Source organism: Dermatophagoides pteronyssinus, unplaced genomic scaffold, assembly GCF_027571235.1.
Source record: "Dermatophagoides pteronyssinus isolate colony J.1.1.1.1 unplaced genomic scaffold, Derpt_VIB-CSIC_2022.12 sq0016, whole genome shotgun sequence".
Lineage (NCBI taxonomy): Eukaryota > Metazoa > Arthropoda > Arachnida > Sarcoptiformes > Pyroglyphidae > Dermatophagoides > Dermatophagoides pteronyssinus.
The window spans coordinates 800,512-816,625 of NW_027461540.1; the positions used below are offsets into that span (position 1 = coordinate 800,512).

Consider the following 16,114-nt stretch of genomic DNA (forward strand, 5'->3'; position numbering starts at 1 on the left):
TTTTTTTTTTGTTTGTTCATTGTGCTGCAGCCGGGTTATCAATTTTGCTCGTTTGATGAGTTTCAGTGTGTGTGTTTTTCATGCGTTCAGATTGAAAAATTTATTTTTAAAAAATTGAATTAAATCCTAAACAAAAATGGCAAAGGTTTGTTGGTTTTTCTTATCGATTTGTTTCAAATTGAATTAAATTCTGTCCAATTTTTTTCTTTTGATTCGAATTTTTTTTACGATATAGGCTCAAATTGTTAACATTGTTGTTCTTGGTAAGTGTGTTTTGTTGTTTGAATCGTTTAATTTTGAATTGATTTTTTTGTTTTGTTTGATTTGTTTAATTAAATCAGATAATCCATCATTATTTTTTAATCCATTTCAATTTGAAATAACATTCGAATGTATTGAAGATTTAAAAGATGATCTTGAATGGAAAATTATTTATGTTGGTTCAGCTGAAAGTGAAGAATATGATCAAGTTTTAGATACAGTATTTGTTGGTCCTGTACCTGAAGGTCGACATATGTTTGTATTTCAAGCAAATTCACCGGATTCATCCAAAATACCGGTTGCCGATGCTGTTGGTGTTACAGTAGTATTATTAACATGTTCATATCGTAATAAAGAATTTGTACGTGTTGGTTATTATGTTAATAATGAATATATGAATCCAGAATTACGTGAAAATCCACCATCCGTACCACAATTTGATAAACTTCAACGTAATATTTTAGCTACTGATCCACGTATAACTAAATTTAAAATCGATTGGGGTGATGATGATGATGATAATGAAGAAATTGGTAATAGTGAAAATAATTCCATTGAAAGATGTCCAACAACAACAACAACAAATGGTACATATAGAACAATGATGGAAAAATGTGGTTTTATTGAACCAACAAATGGTGGTAGTATTAGTGGTGGTGTTTTTGGTGATACAATTACATCTGCCAAAAACAACAACAACGTTAACAATGATATAAATAATTCAAATTGTTTTATTTCTGAAGATAGTATTGGTCCATTGAATCCGGTTTCATTACCACAACAGCAACCGCAACAATTACAGGATGATAATCAAATGGAAATGTGATTTAGTTTCATTCTTTTTTTTTATTTAAAAAAATGTCAACAAAAACATTTAAAATATAATTTTTTTAAAATATTTGTAAATAAAATTCAATTAATCATTTTTAAATTTAAATAATAAAATCTTATTATTAGCTGGCATATCGAATGTTTGATCAAGAATTAATCCATTTTGTTCAGCTAATTTTTCTAATTCACAAATATCTCGTATACCCCATTCTTGATTACGTTGTCGTAATGATTGATCAAAATCACGATTACTTTGTGGTTCTAATTTACCATTCAATGCAAATGGTCCATACATTATTAATAAACCATTTGGTTTTTTTAAACAATATTTTGCACCTGTAAATAAACCAATCGAACATGACCATGGACTAATATGAACAACATTACTACAATAAATAATATCATATGAATTGGGCTGGATTGGCCATTGTTCAATCGATGATGTTAAATCAACTTCGATTGGTTTACAAATATTTTTCAATGGTTTTTTCGGTGGTTCAAAACCTAAACCTTGACGAAATGCTTCAATTGAATCGAATAAATTAGATGTACCAATATCGGATGGTTGAAATTCAATATTGGGAAAATTTCTGGCAAAATGTGCTAAATGTTGTCCTGAACAACTTCCTATCATTAACGATGTAAAACGGAAAACAAAAATTAATTTTAAAAAAAAATTTTTTTTGGGTACAAACCAATTTCAAGAAATTTTAACAACATCGATGATGATTTACCATCATCGCCATTATCATCATCATCTGATGTTGATAATTTATAATCAAAACGTTGTTGAAATATTTGTTTCAAAACATTCAATATTGGTTCTTTATTACGTTCAGGTATTGCATAAATTGTTGGTCGTAAAATTTTTGATGCCATTTTTTTTTTTTTAGTTCGAATGGATGATTCCACAATATGTATAAAAATGATAATTTTCATTCGATGTGGTTATCAAGTTTTTCATTTATCACTTGCATCGTATGAAAATATATTGATAAAGAAAGAAAATGATACGAAATTCAAATTGTTGAATAAATTTTGGTTGTTGCCCAAAAAAATTGATTCGATTAGATTAGTCGATGGTGGTTGGCAAGCCAAACAAACAAACAACAATCGACGATAATTTATTCTTAATGTTCATAATATTGTGGTCGAATTTGTTTAATTTGTTTAATTTTTTGTTTTTTAATTTTGTTTTTTTTTCAATATTTTAAATTTTTCGTTTTTCGTCGGTAAAAAACATCGAAAAAAAAAGAAAATGCCAAGACGTTCAGCATCAGCCATATTGTCCCGTAGAAGTCATTTATCATCAATATCGAATGGAAAATTATCATCATCAATGAATTTAAGTAAAAATCGTATGATATCATCGATAGGAAAATCAAAACGTAAAAGACAAACTGGTAGAAAAAAAAGTATTGTAGGACGAGGTCGACGACGACGAGGACGACAACCAACAACATCCCGATTAACAACAACAATGAGTAAACGAATGATGATGTCAACCAAACGTAAAGGTAGAGGTCGACCAAAAAAATCTAAAATTTCAACATCAGGTAAACGAAAAAAACGTTCAATTACGGCAAAATATTCCAGGATATTTGGAAAAAGTAAAACAAGTCAATATAATAGTTTAGATAGTTCACCAAGTAGTTTATATGAATCACCAGTTATAATGACTAAAACGATAACAAAATTATCAAAAAGACGTGGTGGTGGTGGTAGAGGAAGAAAAAAACAAACAACATCCAAAATTTCAACAGGTAGTCGTTTGAAAATAAAAATAAAAACAGCTACAGGTAAATCACGTAGAAAACGTTCGGCAAAAAAAAGACAACAACCATCACAAACAACAACAACAACACGACGAAGAAAATCATCATCATTATCATTATCATCGTTATCAAAAATTAATGGTCGTACTCGTGGTCGTAGTCAAAGTAGAACTGGATCATCAATTAAAACTCGTAAAACACGTAGTGCAGGTGGTGGTGGTGGTGGTCGCATTCAAAGTAGAACCGGATCATCAATTAAAACTCGTAAAACACGTAGTGCTGGTGTTCGTAGTCGTAGTCAAAGTAGAACTGGATCATTAATTAAAACACGTAAAACACATGGTGGTAATCGTGTTGGTTTTAAATATTTTCTTAGTCCAAAAATGATTAAAATGATGAAAGAAATTGAAGAAATGGAATCATCACCACCATCATCATCAGATGAAGATGGTGATGGTTATGTTGAACAAGATGGTGGTTCAACAACATCCATAATGAGTATTTCTGGACGAAGAGGAAAAGGAAGAAAAGGAGGAGGTAGTAAAAGTCGTCGTAATGTTAGTGGTGGTAGTAGTACAATGATAAATCGTAGTAATTCATTTTTATTATATAAATTACCACCAGAAGAACGTGAACAATTATTTCAAATGGCTGATGAATTAATTAATGATTCATTTATTGATGATAGTAATGAAAGTAATGATAGTAATAGTAATGATGATAATGATATTGATCAATTATTTTCCGAATTAAATGCTGCATTACCAAAATTATTTGGAAATCAGAATAATAATAATAATAAAAAGAAAAAGAATAATAAAAACAACAACAACAATAATAATAGTAGTAATAATAATGGTAATTCGAGAAAAAATAATAACAAAAATAACAACAACAACAGCAGTAAGAGCAATAGTGATATTTCAATCGGTAATGGTAATGGTAGTAATCGTCGTCGTAGTCGAACATCAAAATCATTATTATCGAATCAAAAAAGTGGTGTAAAAAATTAAGTTAAAATAAGAAGAAAATAATGAGAGACGATGATGGATGGAGGGGGTTAATCAATCTATTTATTTTATTCATTTTCTTTTCTTTTTTGATTAAAAACATTAAAGTCTGAATTAATTTCTTTAAAAAAAACTAAACAAACAAAAAACAAAATCAATTTTGATTCGATGATTTAACTAATTGTTCAATACGTTTACAAGCCAAATCTTTTGCCTGACTTGTTCGAATTCTTTGACCAATTCGATTGAGTCGTTCACAAAGTTCATTATCATTAATTAATTTATCGATAGTATCGATTAATTGTTCATCAGTAAATTGATGTTGATCTAATCGACGACCAAAATTTTTTTCCTGTACACGTTGTGCATTATTATATTGATCATAAAACAAAGGGATAACGATCATTGGTTTACCAAAATAAACAGTTTCGGTTAATGTATTATTACCACCATGAAAAATAACCAGATCAACTAATGGTAAAATTTTTGTTTGTGGTACATATGGACCACCCCACATATTATCCGATAATTCATATTGATCATATAATGGTCCCATTGATACAAGATAATAATATGGTGTTTTGGATAAAACACGAACAAAACGTTTCATTAGTTCTAAATTACAAGAACCCATTGAACCCATTGATAAGAATATTAATTTATCGCCTGGTTTCATTTGTTTACGAATTTTATCCGGTAATTCAAATGGTTCTGGATCATCACGTACAAATGCATCAACACGTTGATAATGTTCAGGTAATTTTATCGTATCATCATAATCTAATTCTTTTGGAAATTGATAGATATTCAATAATGGTGAACGTGGGAAAAAAACCTGATTTTTTGGCGGTGGATAGCCAAATTTTTCGCAAATTTCACGTTGTCGTGCAACAACTTTATCAAAATATTTTTGATGTAATATTTGACGATATTCTTGCCATTCTTTTCGATCACCATCGATTGGTAAATCGGATGAAAATGGTGGTAAACGTTCATCAGTAAAAAGACCTAATGGATTTGCACAGAATACATAAACCCATGGTATTGATGAATTCATTATACATGGTGACATAATTTTTGCATCAACTAAAAATATATCTGGTTTTTCTTGTTCAATCAACATTCGGATTTGTGGTTCGAATGCTTCAGCATTTGCACCAAGATTTCTTATGAATTTACTATCAATCATACGATGAATTTTTTCAATCGGTTTGATTGGATCAAACAAACCCATCCGGATAAAACTATTGATTAGAATTTGTATTGGTTGAAGATTTTTTTCATTTTCATCTGGTTCTTCATCGGCAACCGGTTTTAAGCCCAAAATTTTAAATTGATTTGAATATGGTTGAAATTTTTTTAAAAAATTTTCATTCACCAAAAATATTACTTGATGACCACGTTGTACAAGTTGTTGACCAAGACCAATACAGGCATTTTGTGGTCCAACCAAATCCATAACATGAATAAAGATTTTCATTTTTGAATTTTTTTTTTCTTCAAACTTGCAAACAAAGAAAAACTGAAGAAGAAGAAGAAGAAACGAATATTTTCACCAATTTAAAATGAAAGAAATGATGATCATCATCTTTGAAGCAGATATATTTATAGTGAAAATCAATCAATCAATCAATCAAAATCAGTGAATTTAATTTCAAAAAACAAAAAAACAAGTTCAAAGTTCTGTTTTTTTTTTCTCTGTTTTCGGGGTACACAAATAACCAAAATTAAATTATCATTCAAGAAAAAAAAAATATGGTGGTTTAAAAGAAAAACAGGCAACAACAACAACAACAACTTTGAACTACGAGAACAACGAAATACCCAAACAAAACGAAACGAAAAAAAAGCAATGTTTTATCATCAGTGCATCACAACAACGAAGACGACGATGATAATGATCATCAATTTATTGATGATAATTGTAATGATCGTCGAAACAAAATCAAATTCAAATAATGATAATAAAAATAAAAAAATTGATTTAATGGAAATGGAATCATATTTACCAAAAGAATCATTTGATAGTTTTGATCCGGATATTTTATTAAGACGATCAAATCATTCGATTTATGTACAATATATATCGACAATGACAACAACAATTATGATTGATATGAATGAAAATCAATTATCATCATCATCATCATCATCATCATCATTGATTATAAATCGTATGATGATATTAAAACAAATTGAACGTACAACAAATGATACATCAATACAATTATATGATAGATTATTATTTGAAAAATTAACAATAAAATGTCAAATATTAGAAAATTTACGTTCAACATCGTTATTTAGTTTAGCATTACCAATACGATTATTGAAAAAAATATGGGAAGAAACGAAAAATCGTTTAATATTTGGTTCATTTTTATTTGAAAAAAAACGTAATTTTTGTTTTTTGTTTTTTTTCATTTCATTTTGATTTTAGAAAGGAAAAATTGATTTTTTAACGTTTTCTTTTTCTCCAATACAAAAATATAGAACTAAGAGCAGTACCGACAAGTGATGGACAAATCAGACAATATTGGTTGAAAGATTTTCAAAAAATTGATGATAATATTGCATTGAAAACAAATGGCCGTATAAAAATGTTTGAAGATGAATTATCATTTCGTGCAGTTGAATATAATGATTCAGGTATTTATACCTGTGCAGATATTTCCAATATAAATGGTGTACGTTTTTTACATTTTCGTTTATTTGTACGTTCGTATAATAGTAATTGGTTAGAAATATCTAATCCAATTGCTGTTATGAAAGTAACATTATTATTTACAATATTATGTATAATATTACCATGGATATTATATCGTTATCAAAATTTTGATAGAAAATTAATAAGAAAATATTATGTTGAAATGAAAGTAACCAAATCAATGTTAAGAAGAGAGAAAAGATTGATTGAATATTGATTTTTTTGTTTGGGGGGGGATTTACAAAAAAATAAATAAATTTCTTTTGATTAAATGAATTTCATTCATTATCATCATCATCATTATCGGTTGTATCCGAATCATCCGATTCTGAATCGGAATGGTTATTTTGATCATTTTTATGATTTGAATTCATTTGAATATCATGGTCACTATCATCATCAGCATTTTCGAACATTATTTCATCATTATCGGCTTTTGCATCGGTAAATTCTTTTGGCCTGTTTGAAAATCAAAGGAAAAGGAAAAAATCAATTAAATTTGCATAAACAGAGAGATACAAGAACACCCAATTACCATTTATTTTGTTGTTTTAGATAACGAATATGATCTTTTAAAAGAATTGAATGAATTTCTGCACGAACTTTATTACCTTCTTCGATTGGTGTAACAATGAGGAAATCACCACGTTTAATCCAAACTGAACGACGAAATTTTGTTGGCATAGATACTAGATATTGTTCACCATCAATTTGACGAACTTCATGTAGATTATTACCACAACCACGTAATACTTGAACAATTTGTTCACCTGGATCGGGTAAATGATAAAAATCATTTAATTCACGTGCAACATGTTTTTTTTTCGTTGCTTCTGTCATAATTTTTTTTCTTTTTAGATTCTAGCGTTTTTTTTTGGCTGAAAACAAATTCACTGGTCGATTGATGAAAATCTTAAATCATTTTTTTCAGATGAAATCGAAGCAAAAAAACTTTTTTCTGTTTTGATTTTACGAATCGAACAAAAACACACATGGAATAAAAAGATATAAAATCTCCATCAATAGATGGCGTTAGGAACTAACGATTTTTTTTCGAATACCGTTGATGTTGATGATGTTCGATTCGACAACTCAGCGTAACCACCAAAAAAAAAAGCTAAAACTAAAACAAACCAAACTTAACCAAACGACGACGACGACGACGACATCATCAGTATCTTTTTTGCACTTTATCTTTTTCTTTATTGAGAGAGAGAGAGAGAGAGAGAATTTTTATTACTTTGCATTTTGTTTTCTTCATCATTTTTTTCTCACATCACACACATATCGACGAGACAAAGCCGGCCCAAACCGCATATATGAATTGTAAAGAAGAAAAAAAGAAAAAAACCAGCAGACAACCAACCACCATTCACAGGATCAATAAAGCCTGAATACCACCACCACCACCACCATTATTATTATCATCGTCGTCATCATCATCATCTTAAAAGTCTGACAACCTAAACAACAAAAAAAAGTTGAAAATCTTTTTCTGCCGACAAGAACCTGAATCCAATCATTCATTCCACACACTCAACGAAATCAAATAGTGGCCGATAGTGAATGAATGTAAAAAAAATTCGACCAAACCAAAAAAAAAAAACAAAATAACAAGTGCAACTTTCACTTCGATACGTGGCAAATCATCATTATCATCATCATCAAGAAATTCGAATCCAGCAAAAAATTTCAATTTTTTTTTGCACTCAATTCGATGATATTTGATGGTTGTTGATCCACTGTTTGTGTGTGTGTGTGTCATCCATAACGTTCGAAAATCATCCAATTTCGAAGTGAAAGAAAAAGAATTTGATAAATTCGATTTGATCATCATCAATTTTGCTGTTCTGTTTTTTTTTTTGTACAACATTCCAACATTTGGCCATAATCATCATCATCAATCATCATTATCATTGTGTAAATTTTTTTTTCTGCTTGTGTGGACAAAATTTTTTTCGTTGTTTTTTTTTTCTCTGGATATTTCAAATTTCAAGTTTTTTTTTTGTTTTGTTCTCATGTTGTTGTTGTTGTTTGAATTGCACAGGAAATAATTGAATTGTATCGTCGTCGTCATCATCATCATTATCATTTAGCCGATGTTATCAACATTTGATGATGATAACAATTTTGTGTTGTTAATGTCAGGCAGCACAACAACAGTTTGACAACAGTGAAATAGGAAAAAAAAAATTTCATTCAAATCAGTTTGGAATTTTTTTTGTCTTCCATTTTTTTTTGTTTCGCTACTTGGATTAATTAAAACTATTGATTGATTGATTATGAAATTAATTGATTGGAATATTTAGATCAAAACGCATTGATTGATCAGATAGAACGAAAGAGAGAAAATAGGGAGATTTTTTTCTATAAAAAAAAAATTCAGTAAAAACAAACAGGTAGGTGTCGAATTTCAATGTAATTTTCAATTCGATTTATTCTTGGATTTTTTTTTCTTCTTCTTAGGAAAACAGTGAAAAATATCATCAAAAATGTTGGATTTTTTAGCCATCTGTGTATTATTGTTAATTTTATTTACAATATTATTATTCTATTTAACACGTGAACAATCATATGAACAAGCATTAGAAGAACAAAGAAATAAACATGATGATTTATTGTTAACAAGTACAACAATTGCAACCAATTCAGGTGATAATAATAATGATAAAATTGGTGGCCGTAAAGATCGTACAAAAAAATTGAATTTAAATAAAAAATCAACAGCAGCAGCAACAACAAATAAGCAACAGCCACCTACTAATAAACAACAACAAACAAATGTTTTGAATAAACAAAAATCAACAAATGAAAAAAATTCTTCGACCATAACATCGATACCGGAAGAATCATCGAAAGAAACAAAAATTTTCAAACATGATGAAACAAAAAAATCGAAAGAAGTAAATGAATCGCCGATAATTGCTTCTTCTTCAGCTGTTGTTACAGCTTCGGCTGCTATTCCGGTTGCGTTACCTAAAAATGATGTTGATGATAAAGGTGATAAAGTTGTTGTTGATGGTGGTGATGATACCAACAACGAAAAACGATCAATCAAAACAACCAATCATCATCAACAACAACAATCATCGATTAAAAATCAATCTTCTGTCAAGATGAATCAAGATCATATTGATAGCATTGTTAATAAATCGAATAATAATAATGTTATCGTTGGGAAAAAGAGTAAAAAATCTAATCATTCAAAAGGTATTCTTTTCTTAATGTTTTTTCTTTTAGTTTTTAATTAAAATTTAATTTCTTTTGTCTTTTTGTCGATAAAACAATATAGTTTCCCCAGATTTTAAAATGGATGATTTAATTGATATAATCCAATCATTTAACGAAGATGAAAAAATCAAATTTACTGAAATTTTTTTCAGCGACAATAATCATCCACAAACTAATATCTGGCAAACGGTATGTGATTTCTGAATTTTGATTTTTTTTGAAATAAATAAATTTTTTTCTATAAATAATTCATAATAGAAAAATGATAAAAATGAAAGTTTGCAAAAAAAATTGGCCGAAAAAGATGAAATAATCAATACGCATAAAATCAATCAAGAAAATAGTAAACGAAGATTTGATATGTTGAATATGGAATTGAAAACAAGTAAAATGAAATTACAAAATGAATATCGTATGCGACAAGATATTGAAATGCAGAAAAATAATTTGGCACAACGTTTAGTGGATATGGAAAAAAATTATAAACAACAATTGGAAAAATTGATTGAAACTAATCGTAATGTACGACAAGAGGAATTTGCTCGACATAATCAAATCATTAACGATATGAAAAATGAAATAAATAAATCAAAAATACAATTAATGGAAAAAGAAAAAATTTTGGCCGAAATGAATAAAACAATTGAAATGAATCAAAAAAATTTGGAAAATTTACAAAAAGAGCTTGAAAATGTTAAACAAAATAATGAAGAAAATTTAAAAAATTTAACCGAAAAATATCAAAATGAAATTGGTTATTTAAAGGAAGATCATTCGAAAAGCAATGATATTTTAAATGAAAACAAACAACAAAAAGCTCAAATTGAACAATTGAAACAATCGTTAAAAATGGCAGAAGAAAATCTTTCCCAAATATCAGCATTGAATAATACTGATGATGACCAACTAAATGAACAACAAAAAACGATTGAAGATTTGAAAAAAATCAATGAAAATCAAAAAGAATTGTTGAAAAAAATTGCCTCAGAATTGCAAATCAAATATGATGAAAATGCTGATGTTCCAAACAGTGATCAATTTTCGAATTCAATCAATGAATTAATAAAAGCAAAAATAGAATTACAATCAAGCAATGATGTTAAAGAAAAATTATTGAAAGACATTGCCTCGATACTTCAAATCAAATGTGATGATATCAATACTTTGAGCAGTAATCTGGTTTCGAAAGCAATCGATGAATTGAAAAAATCCAATGGAGATGATCTGAAGAAATTAAAAGATGAAAATGAACAGCTCGAAAAAAAATTGAAAGAATCAATTGAAAAATCGCAATCAGAAATCGACATCGGTAAGAAAAAAGACCAACTTCTTAACGATATATTCTCGAAATTTGATGAAATTCCAAACAATGGTGATACGGTTTCGAATGAAAAATTATTGAAATCGATTGAAGATTTAAAAACGTCACAAAAAAAATATTCGGAATTGGAAGAGAAAGTGAAAAAATCTGTTGATGAAATACAACAATTACAAAAAGAATTGCTCGCATCAAAAGATTTGGTTAAAGAATTGCAATCAAAAATCGATAGTGGTAAGAAAAAAGAACAATTTATCGATAATATATTCTCGAAATTTCCTGAAATCAAAAATGATGGCGATGATAATTCGTGTGATACATTGTTAGAAAATATTGAAACATTAAAAGCAACAGGTAAAGAATTGGAAGAAAAATTATCCAAATCAAATAAAGAGAAAGAAAAATTGCAAAAAGAAATTGATGATTTGAAACAAAAAATGCAAAAAGAAAATGATGATTTACAACAAAAATTGAATAATATCGAACAAGAACGTGATCGATTTATGAATACATTGGCTGATACGGTATTTTGTTTTTGAATGATTAATATTTATTTTGAAATTTACAATTTTTTTTTGTTTTGTTTTAGGATAAAAAACTCAAAAAAGTTGAAGAAGATTTAACAGATGAAAAGAAAACTAAAAAAGAAGAGCTTGATAGATCCAAACAACAATTAACATCGGTTCAACAAAGTTTAAAAGAAAAAATGGATGAAAATGATAAATTGGAAAAGGATGTAAAAACTGTAAGTTGTTTCAAAAAATTATATCTTTGTTTTAACTGAATGAAATTTTGATTTTTTTTTTTTAAATAATAATTATAGACAAAAAATAAACTTGATGAAATCAATAAACAACTAAAAGATGAACAAGAAAAATATAAACGATTATTATTGGAAAATGAACAGAAAACAACAATATTGGAACAATTGGAAAAAGAATCAAAAGATTTAAAGAAAAAAAATGAAAAATTAAATGAATTAGTACAGATTGGTGTACGAACATATCAAGATGAAAATCAAAAAGTACAAGATCTTGAACAACGATTAGCTACATATAAATCAATGAATAATAATAGTAATGGTGATGATCAACATAATGTAACAGCTACCAATGGCAATTGAATAAATTCATGTTGTTGTTGTTGTTGTAACAAAATCGTACCAAAACAAAACAAAACAAATCTAAATGGTGTGATAACTTTTTTTATTTTTTTTTTCACAATTTATTATCAAAATATTTTTTTTATAAAAAAAAAAGTATATTATATTTATCAAGTTCATTTAAACTCTTCATCAGAATTTTTTTTTCTCTCTCTTAAATAATTCCTACAAACAAGAAAACAAAAAAAAAAGGTATGTAAGACACATGTTGACTGATCTCTTTTTTTAACATTTATTTTTTTTTGTTTCTGTTTTTCGAATCATACAAAATTGGTGAAATTCCGATGGTCACATTCAATCTGAATCAGCGGATTATACAAAATGTTGCAATGAACCATGAAATGTCCAGGCGATGATGGCTTATAAACATTTCATATTTAATCAAAAACAACAAAACAATTCAAAAACATTATTTATTTGAAATTATTATTATTATGATTTTTATATTTTTTATGGATTAATCTTTTTTTTTTCTTCCCACATTATTTGATATTCCAAAAACACACACAAACAATTTCATCATCAATTTGGCATCCACATCATCATCATCACCACACCACACCTCTTTAAGCCCCGGTTGTCAAGAATTTTATTTTCCCAAACAAAACAAGTAACAATTTTTTTTCTCCCCCTAATTTTTTCCATTCTTTAAATGTTTGTGAATTGATTGATGATAATGATGATAATTATTTTTCATTATAAAAATGGCCATATATATTTCTATAAACGAAAAAAACAAAAAAAAAATATCCAATATTTTATATTAAATGTTAAATATTTGTGTGTAATTAATTAATTAATTACCAATCGCATTTGGATTGCATTCTTTGGATGATTATTAATGATGATGGTGGTGGTTTGTAAAAGTAAATAAGGAAAAAATTGCAAGTTTTTCGGTTATTTGGCTGTTTGTATTGTTTGCATTGTTACCATTAGTGATTTGTTAAAAAAAACTGATAACGATAACCAAGAGCTGATATATAAATGATCCAGATGGCTCATTACAAATTACAAAAAAATAAAAATAAAAATTTATAAATCGTGTTTTGATGATTTGAAACAACCGAAGAAAACAAACAACCGAAAAAAATGGCCAATAAAAACATTTTTCTCAAATATGATGATCAAACTGTTGGTCGTCAACATTTATTAATGGTAGCCAGCGTAATAAGTTGTTTATTTGCAATAATATCAACATTATATATTGATAATAAATTTTATAATTACCTATTAATACCATTATATATTATAACAGCATTAATATCATTAATATCACCTATGATACAAAAAATTCGTTTATTATTATTTCTATCAATCATATTATTTATATTGGTTATTATTAAACTTTATGTATCATCAACATCAATATCCAAATATCTAGATATTCGTGATAATTGTTTTAAAGATTATCATAATCAAAATTGTATGGATAATAATTGGCGTATTACAATGATAAATATGATTAATGGCTGTATATTGATGATTTTATCAACATTAATCGATAGTTTTAATTTTATTTCATTAATAACCATTTTAATTAGATGGTATTTTTTATAAACAAAAATGATTTTACAAAATAAAAATTATTCTGATTTTACAATCAAATTCTGAAATTCATTCATTTAAAACCCATTTGACAACGAAAATGTTTTTGTAATGTTTGATTGGATTTTTGTCCTAATTTTACCGACCATTTTTGTCTTAAACGATCAATATATTGTTTATCTCGTATAAATTGTTGTCGTTGATGTTGATGGCTAATTAACTCATTCGAACTACCACTGCGAACATTCGAACAATTCCAACCACCACCACCACCACCAATCATACGATAACCATGTTTAATTCGATTCATTAATTCATGATTCGATTTTGATGTTGTCGCTACTAATTGTTGTTGCGATTGTGGACGTAATTTTTGTCGATAATAAATCATTAATGAACGATGTCCAATAATTTTACCCGATGGTAAACGTAGCTGATAATTATCATCATCCAATATATTTAAATCTATTTCATCATCATCATCTTGTTGCTGTTCGGTTTCGGTTTGTTTCGATGTCTGATCATCCATTGTTGTTGGATAACTTGATGAATAATCATAAAAATCTTCAAATTCTATTAATGATTCAGTACGATTATAGAAATTTATTTTTGTATGACCAACATCCAACATATGTTGTTGTGTTGATTTAGTTGATGAAAATGTTTTACCATTATCACTACACCAAAGACAACAATGTCCATCGGCAATTTTCGTACCAAGATAATTTAATAAACCTTTTAAATTTGAACAATATTCAATATCGGGAATAAAAAATGAATGTATTGTTGCCATATGTTGAATATTTGTTTCCATATCGATGGATTGATGTGAACAAAATAAACATTCATTCAAAGGAATTGTTTCGAATATTTCTTCTTCTTCATCATCATCATCAGTATCCATTTCTTCCCAATCTGATTCATTGAATTCTTCTTCTTCATCTTTGTCATTTTGTTTTGGTTTATCGTCATCAGCATTTGATTTCATTTTCTGTTGCTGTTGTTGTTTTTGATGTTGATATCGATTCAAAAGTCTAGCAGCAATATCCATTTGTCGTAAATGTTTATTACTTGAATTATGTTGTTCATATGCTTTTTGATTTAGAAAATTTTTTCGACATACATCACAATAAAATGATTCTTCAACCCCTTCTTTCTTCAATGGATCATTATTATCATTATTCGAAATTGTATGTTTAATTTTAATCTGATTAAATTCATCTTCATTTATTGATTTTAGCTGATTTAATTTACGTTTCAAATTATAAAGATGCCATTCACTTTTATAATGTTCACGTTGATCATTTGATGATGATAAATTTATCTGACAAGTTAAACAAGATAATCTATTCATATTGAATGATTGTTTGCTGAAGAATTTACTGAAAAACCGAGAAAAAATTGATTCAATTTTCAAGAAAAAATATTTTTCCGAATCAACGAAACGCGTGGCTTTTAATTTTTTTTGGTAACATCCTATTTGAACGGGAAGGATCATCTTCCAAAAAAAAGAATACATCCAACGATCAACGTAATCAAAAATAATACTGATTTTTTTTTTTTTGGAAATTTAACCGGCTCCAAAGACCAAAAAAACAATGGTAAATCAAAAAATGATTAACTCTAATTGTAAATATCTTCCATTTTTCTGAATATAGGAAACGAAAAATTTTCTCAAAAATTTACCAGTATTTAATAAGGAAAATTTTTCCAAAATCAATACCCGTACAATGAAAAAATCATCAAATTCATTTCAATCAATTTCATCAACAAAAATTCATTCGATTAATGATGAATCATTGGAAAGTAAGTAAATTGTTCGATCGATCGATTGATCATATGATTAATCAATTTTGTTTTTCTTTTAACTTTTCGAAAACAAAAGTACGCGAACCTGAATACAATATATTAATAGATTTTCTTAAAAATCATTGTCATAAAGAATCATCGAATGATGATCAAAACAATAAAACAATAACAACAAAACGTTCATCATTACCCACAACTATAAATAATTTGGAACAGAAAAAATCACGTCGTTTAATAAATTGATTTTTTAAAAAGAAAAAATTTATTCAAGTTTTTTTATTTCATTTTTTTTCAACAAATTCCAAATCGAGTTGTTGACTATTTGATTTCGGTTCGTTTCTGATTTTAAATAATCGATAACTCTCTTTATTTTTTCTGCACTGGAAAAACGAACAGATTCATCGGCAGAAAAATAAAATATCGTTCTTGTTGATAGACTCAGACAAATTATCGAAATTATACAAA

The 16,114-nt window shown here is 27.5% G+C and overlaps 8 protein-coding genes across 9 annotated transcripts; 4 read left to right on the top strand and 4 right to left on the bottom strand.

Annotated features, from left to right (window-relative positions):
• Positions 1-5: 5 nt before the first annotated feature.
• asf1 (histone chaperone asf1) lies at positions 6-1,224 on the top strand. The gene is made up of 3 exons (XM_027342091.2): positions 6-145; positions 236-263; positions 342-1,224. Exons 1-3 carry the CDS (start codon positions 137-139, stop codon positions 1,085-1,087), a joined length of 783 nt encoding a protein of 260 aa, XP_027197892.2. The 5' UTR covers positions 6-136; the 3' UTR covers positions 1,088-1,224.
• Positions 1,123-2,031, bottom strand: LOC113792190 (methyltransferase-like 26). Its single transcript, XM_027342093.2, has 2 exons — positions 1,788-2,031; positions 1,123-1,719 (listed from the first exon to the last, which is right to left on the bottom strand). Exons 1-2 carry the CDS (start codon positions 2,029-2,031, stop codon positions 1,178-1,180), a joined length of 786 nt encoding a protein of 261 aa, XP_027197894.2. The 3' UTR covers positions 1,123-1,177.
• Positions 2,032-3,918: 1,887 nt separating this feature from the next.
• On the bottom strand, positions 3,919-5,470 carry LOC113792185 (NDP-glycosyltransferase YjiC-like). Its single transcript, XM_027342089.2, has one exon. The coding sequence runs from the start codon at positions 5,355-5,357 to the stop codon at positions 4,032-4,034; it is 1,326 nt and encodes a 441-aa protein (XP_027197890.2). The 5' UTR covers positions 5,358-5,470; the 3' UTR covers positions 3,919-4,031.
• Positions 5,471-5,669: 199 nt separating this feature from the next.
• On the top strand, positions 5,670-6,856 carry LOC113792189 (uncharacterized). The gene is made up of 2 exons (XM_027342092.2): positions 5,670-6,051; positions 6,371-6,856. The coding sequence occupies exons 1-2, from the start codon at positions 5,730-5,732 to the stop codon at positions 6,799-6,801; spliced, it is 753 nt and encodes a 250-aa protein (XP_027197893.2). The 5' UTR covers positions 5,670-5,729; the 3' UTR covers positions 6,802-6,856.
• Positions 5,840-7,575, bottom strand: LOC113792191 (putative RNA-binding protein EIF1AD). The gene is made up of 2 exons (XM_027342095.2): positions 7,120-7,575; positions 5,840-7,043 (listed from the first exon to the last, which is right to left on the bottom strand). Exons 1-2 carry the CDS (start codon positions 7,422-7,424, stop codon positions 6,863-6,865), a joined length of 486 nt encoding a protein of 161 aa, XP_027197896.1. The 5' UTR covers positions 7,425-7,575; the 3' UTR covers positions 5,840-6,862.
• A 675-nt stretch (positions 7,576-8,250) lies between these two features.
• LOC113792274 (uncharacterized) lies at positions 8,251-12,892 on the top strand. 2 transcript variants are annotated; one of them, XM_075822295.1, is made up of 8 exons: positions 8,251-8,983; positions 9,051-9,794; positions 9,877-10,004; positions 10,074-11,657; positions 11,723-11,878; positions 11,957-12,323; positions 12,393-12,487; positions 12,604-12,892. In XM_075822295.1, the coding sequence occupies exons 2-6, from the start codon at positions 9,077-9,079 to the stop codon at positions 12,254-12,256; spliced, it is 2,886 nt and encodes a 961-aa protein (XP_075678410.1). In that variant the 5' UTR covers positions 8,251-8,983; positions 9,051-9,076; the 3' UTR covers positions 12,257-12,323; positions 12,393-12,487; positions 12,604-12,892. The 2 variants fall into 2 exon arrangements, with proteins under 2 accessions (XP_075678410.1, XP_075678409.1); XM_075822294.1 differs by having other exon boundaries at positions 11,957-12,487.
• Positions 12,893-13,572: 680 nt separating this feature from the next.
• Positions 13,573-15,306, bottom strand: LOC113792174 (cytoplasmic 60S subunit biogenesis factor ZNF622). Its single transcript, XM_027342078.2, has one exon. It carries the CDS (start codon positions 15,192-15,194, stop codon positions 13,914-13,916), a length of 1,281 nt encoding a protein of 426 aa, XP_027197879.2. The 5' UTR covers positions 15,195-15,306; the 3' UTR covers positions 13,573-13,913.
• An 11-nt stretch (positions 15,307-15,317) lies between these two features.
• LOC142645625 (uncharacterized) lies at positions 15,318-15,919 on the top strand. The gene is made up of 3 exons (XM_075822301.1): positions 15,318-15,441; positions 15,499-15,646; positions 15,726-15,919. The coding sequence occupies exons 1-3, from the start codon at positions 15,439-15,441 to the stop codon at positions 15,890-15,892; spliced, it is 318 nt and encodes a 105-aa protein (XP_075678416.1). The 5' UTR covers positions 15,318-15,438; the 3' UTR covers positions 15,893-15,919.
• Positions 15,920-16,114: the final 195 nt, after the last annotated feature.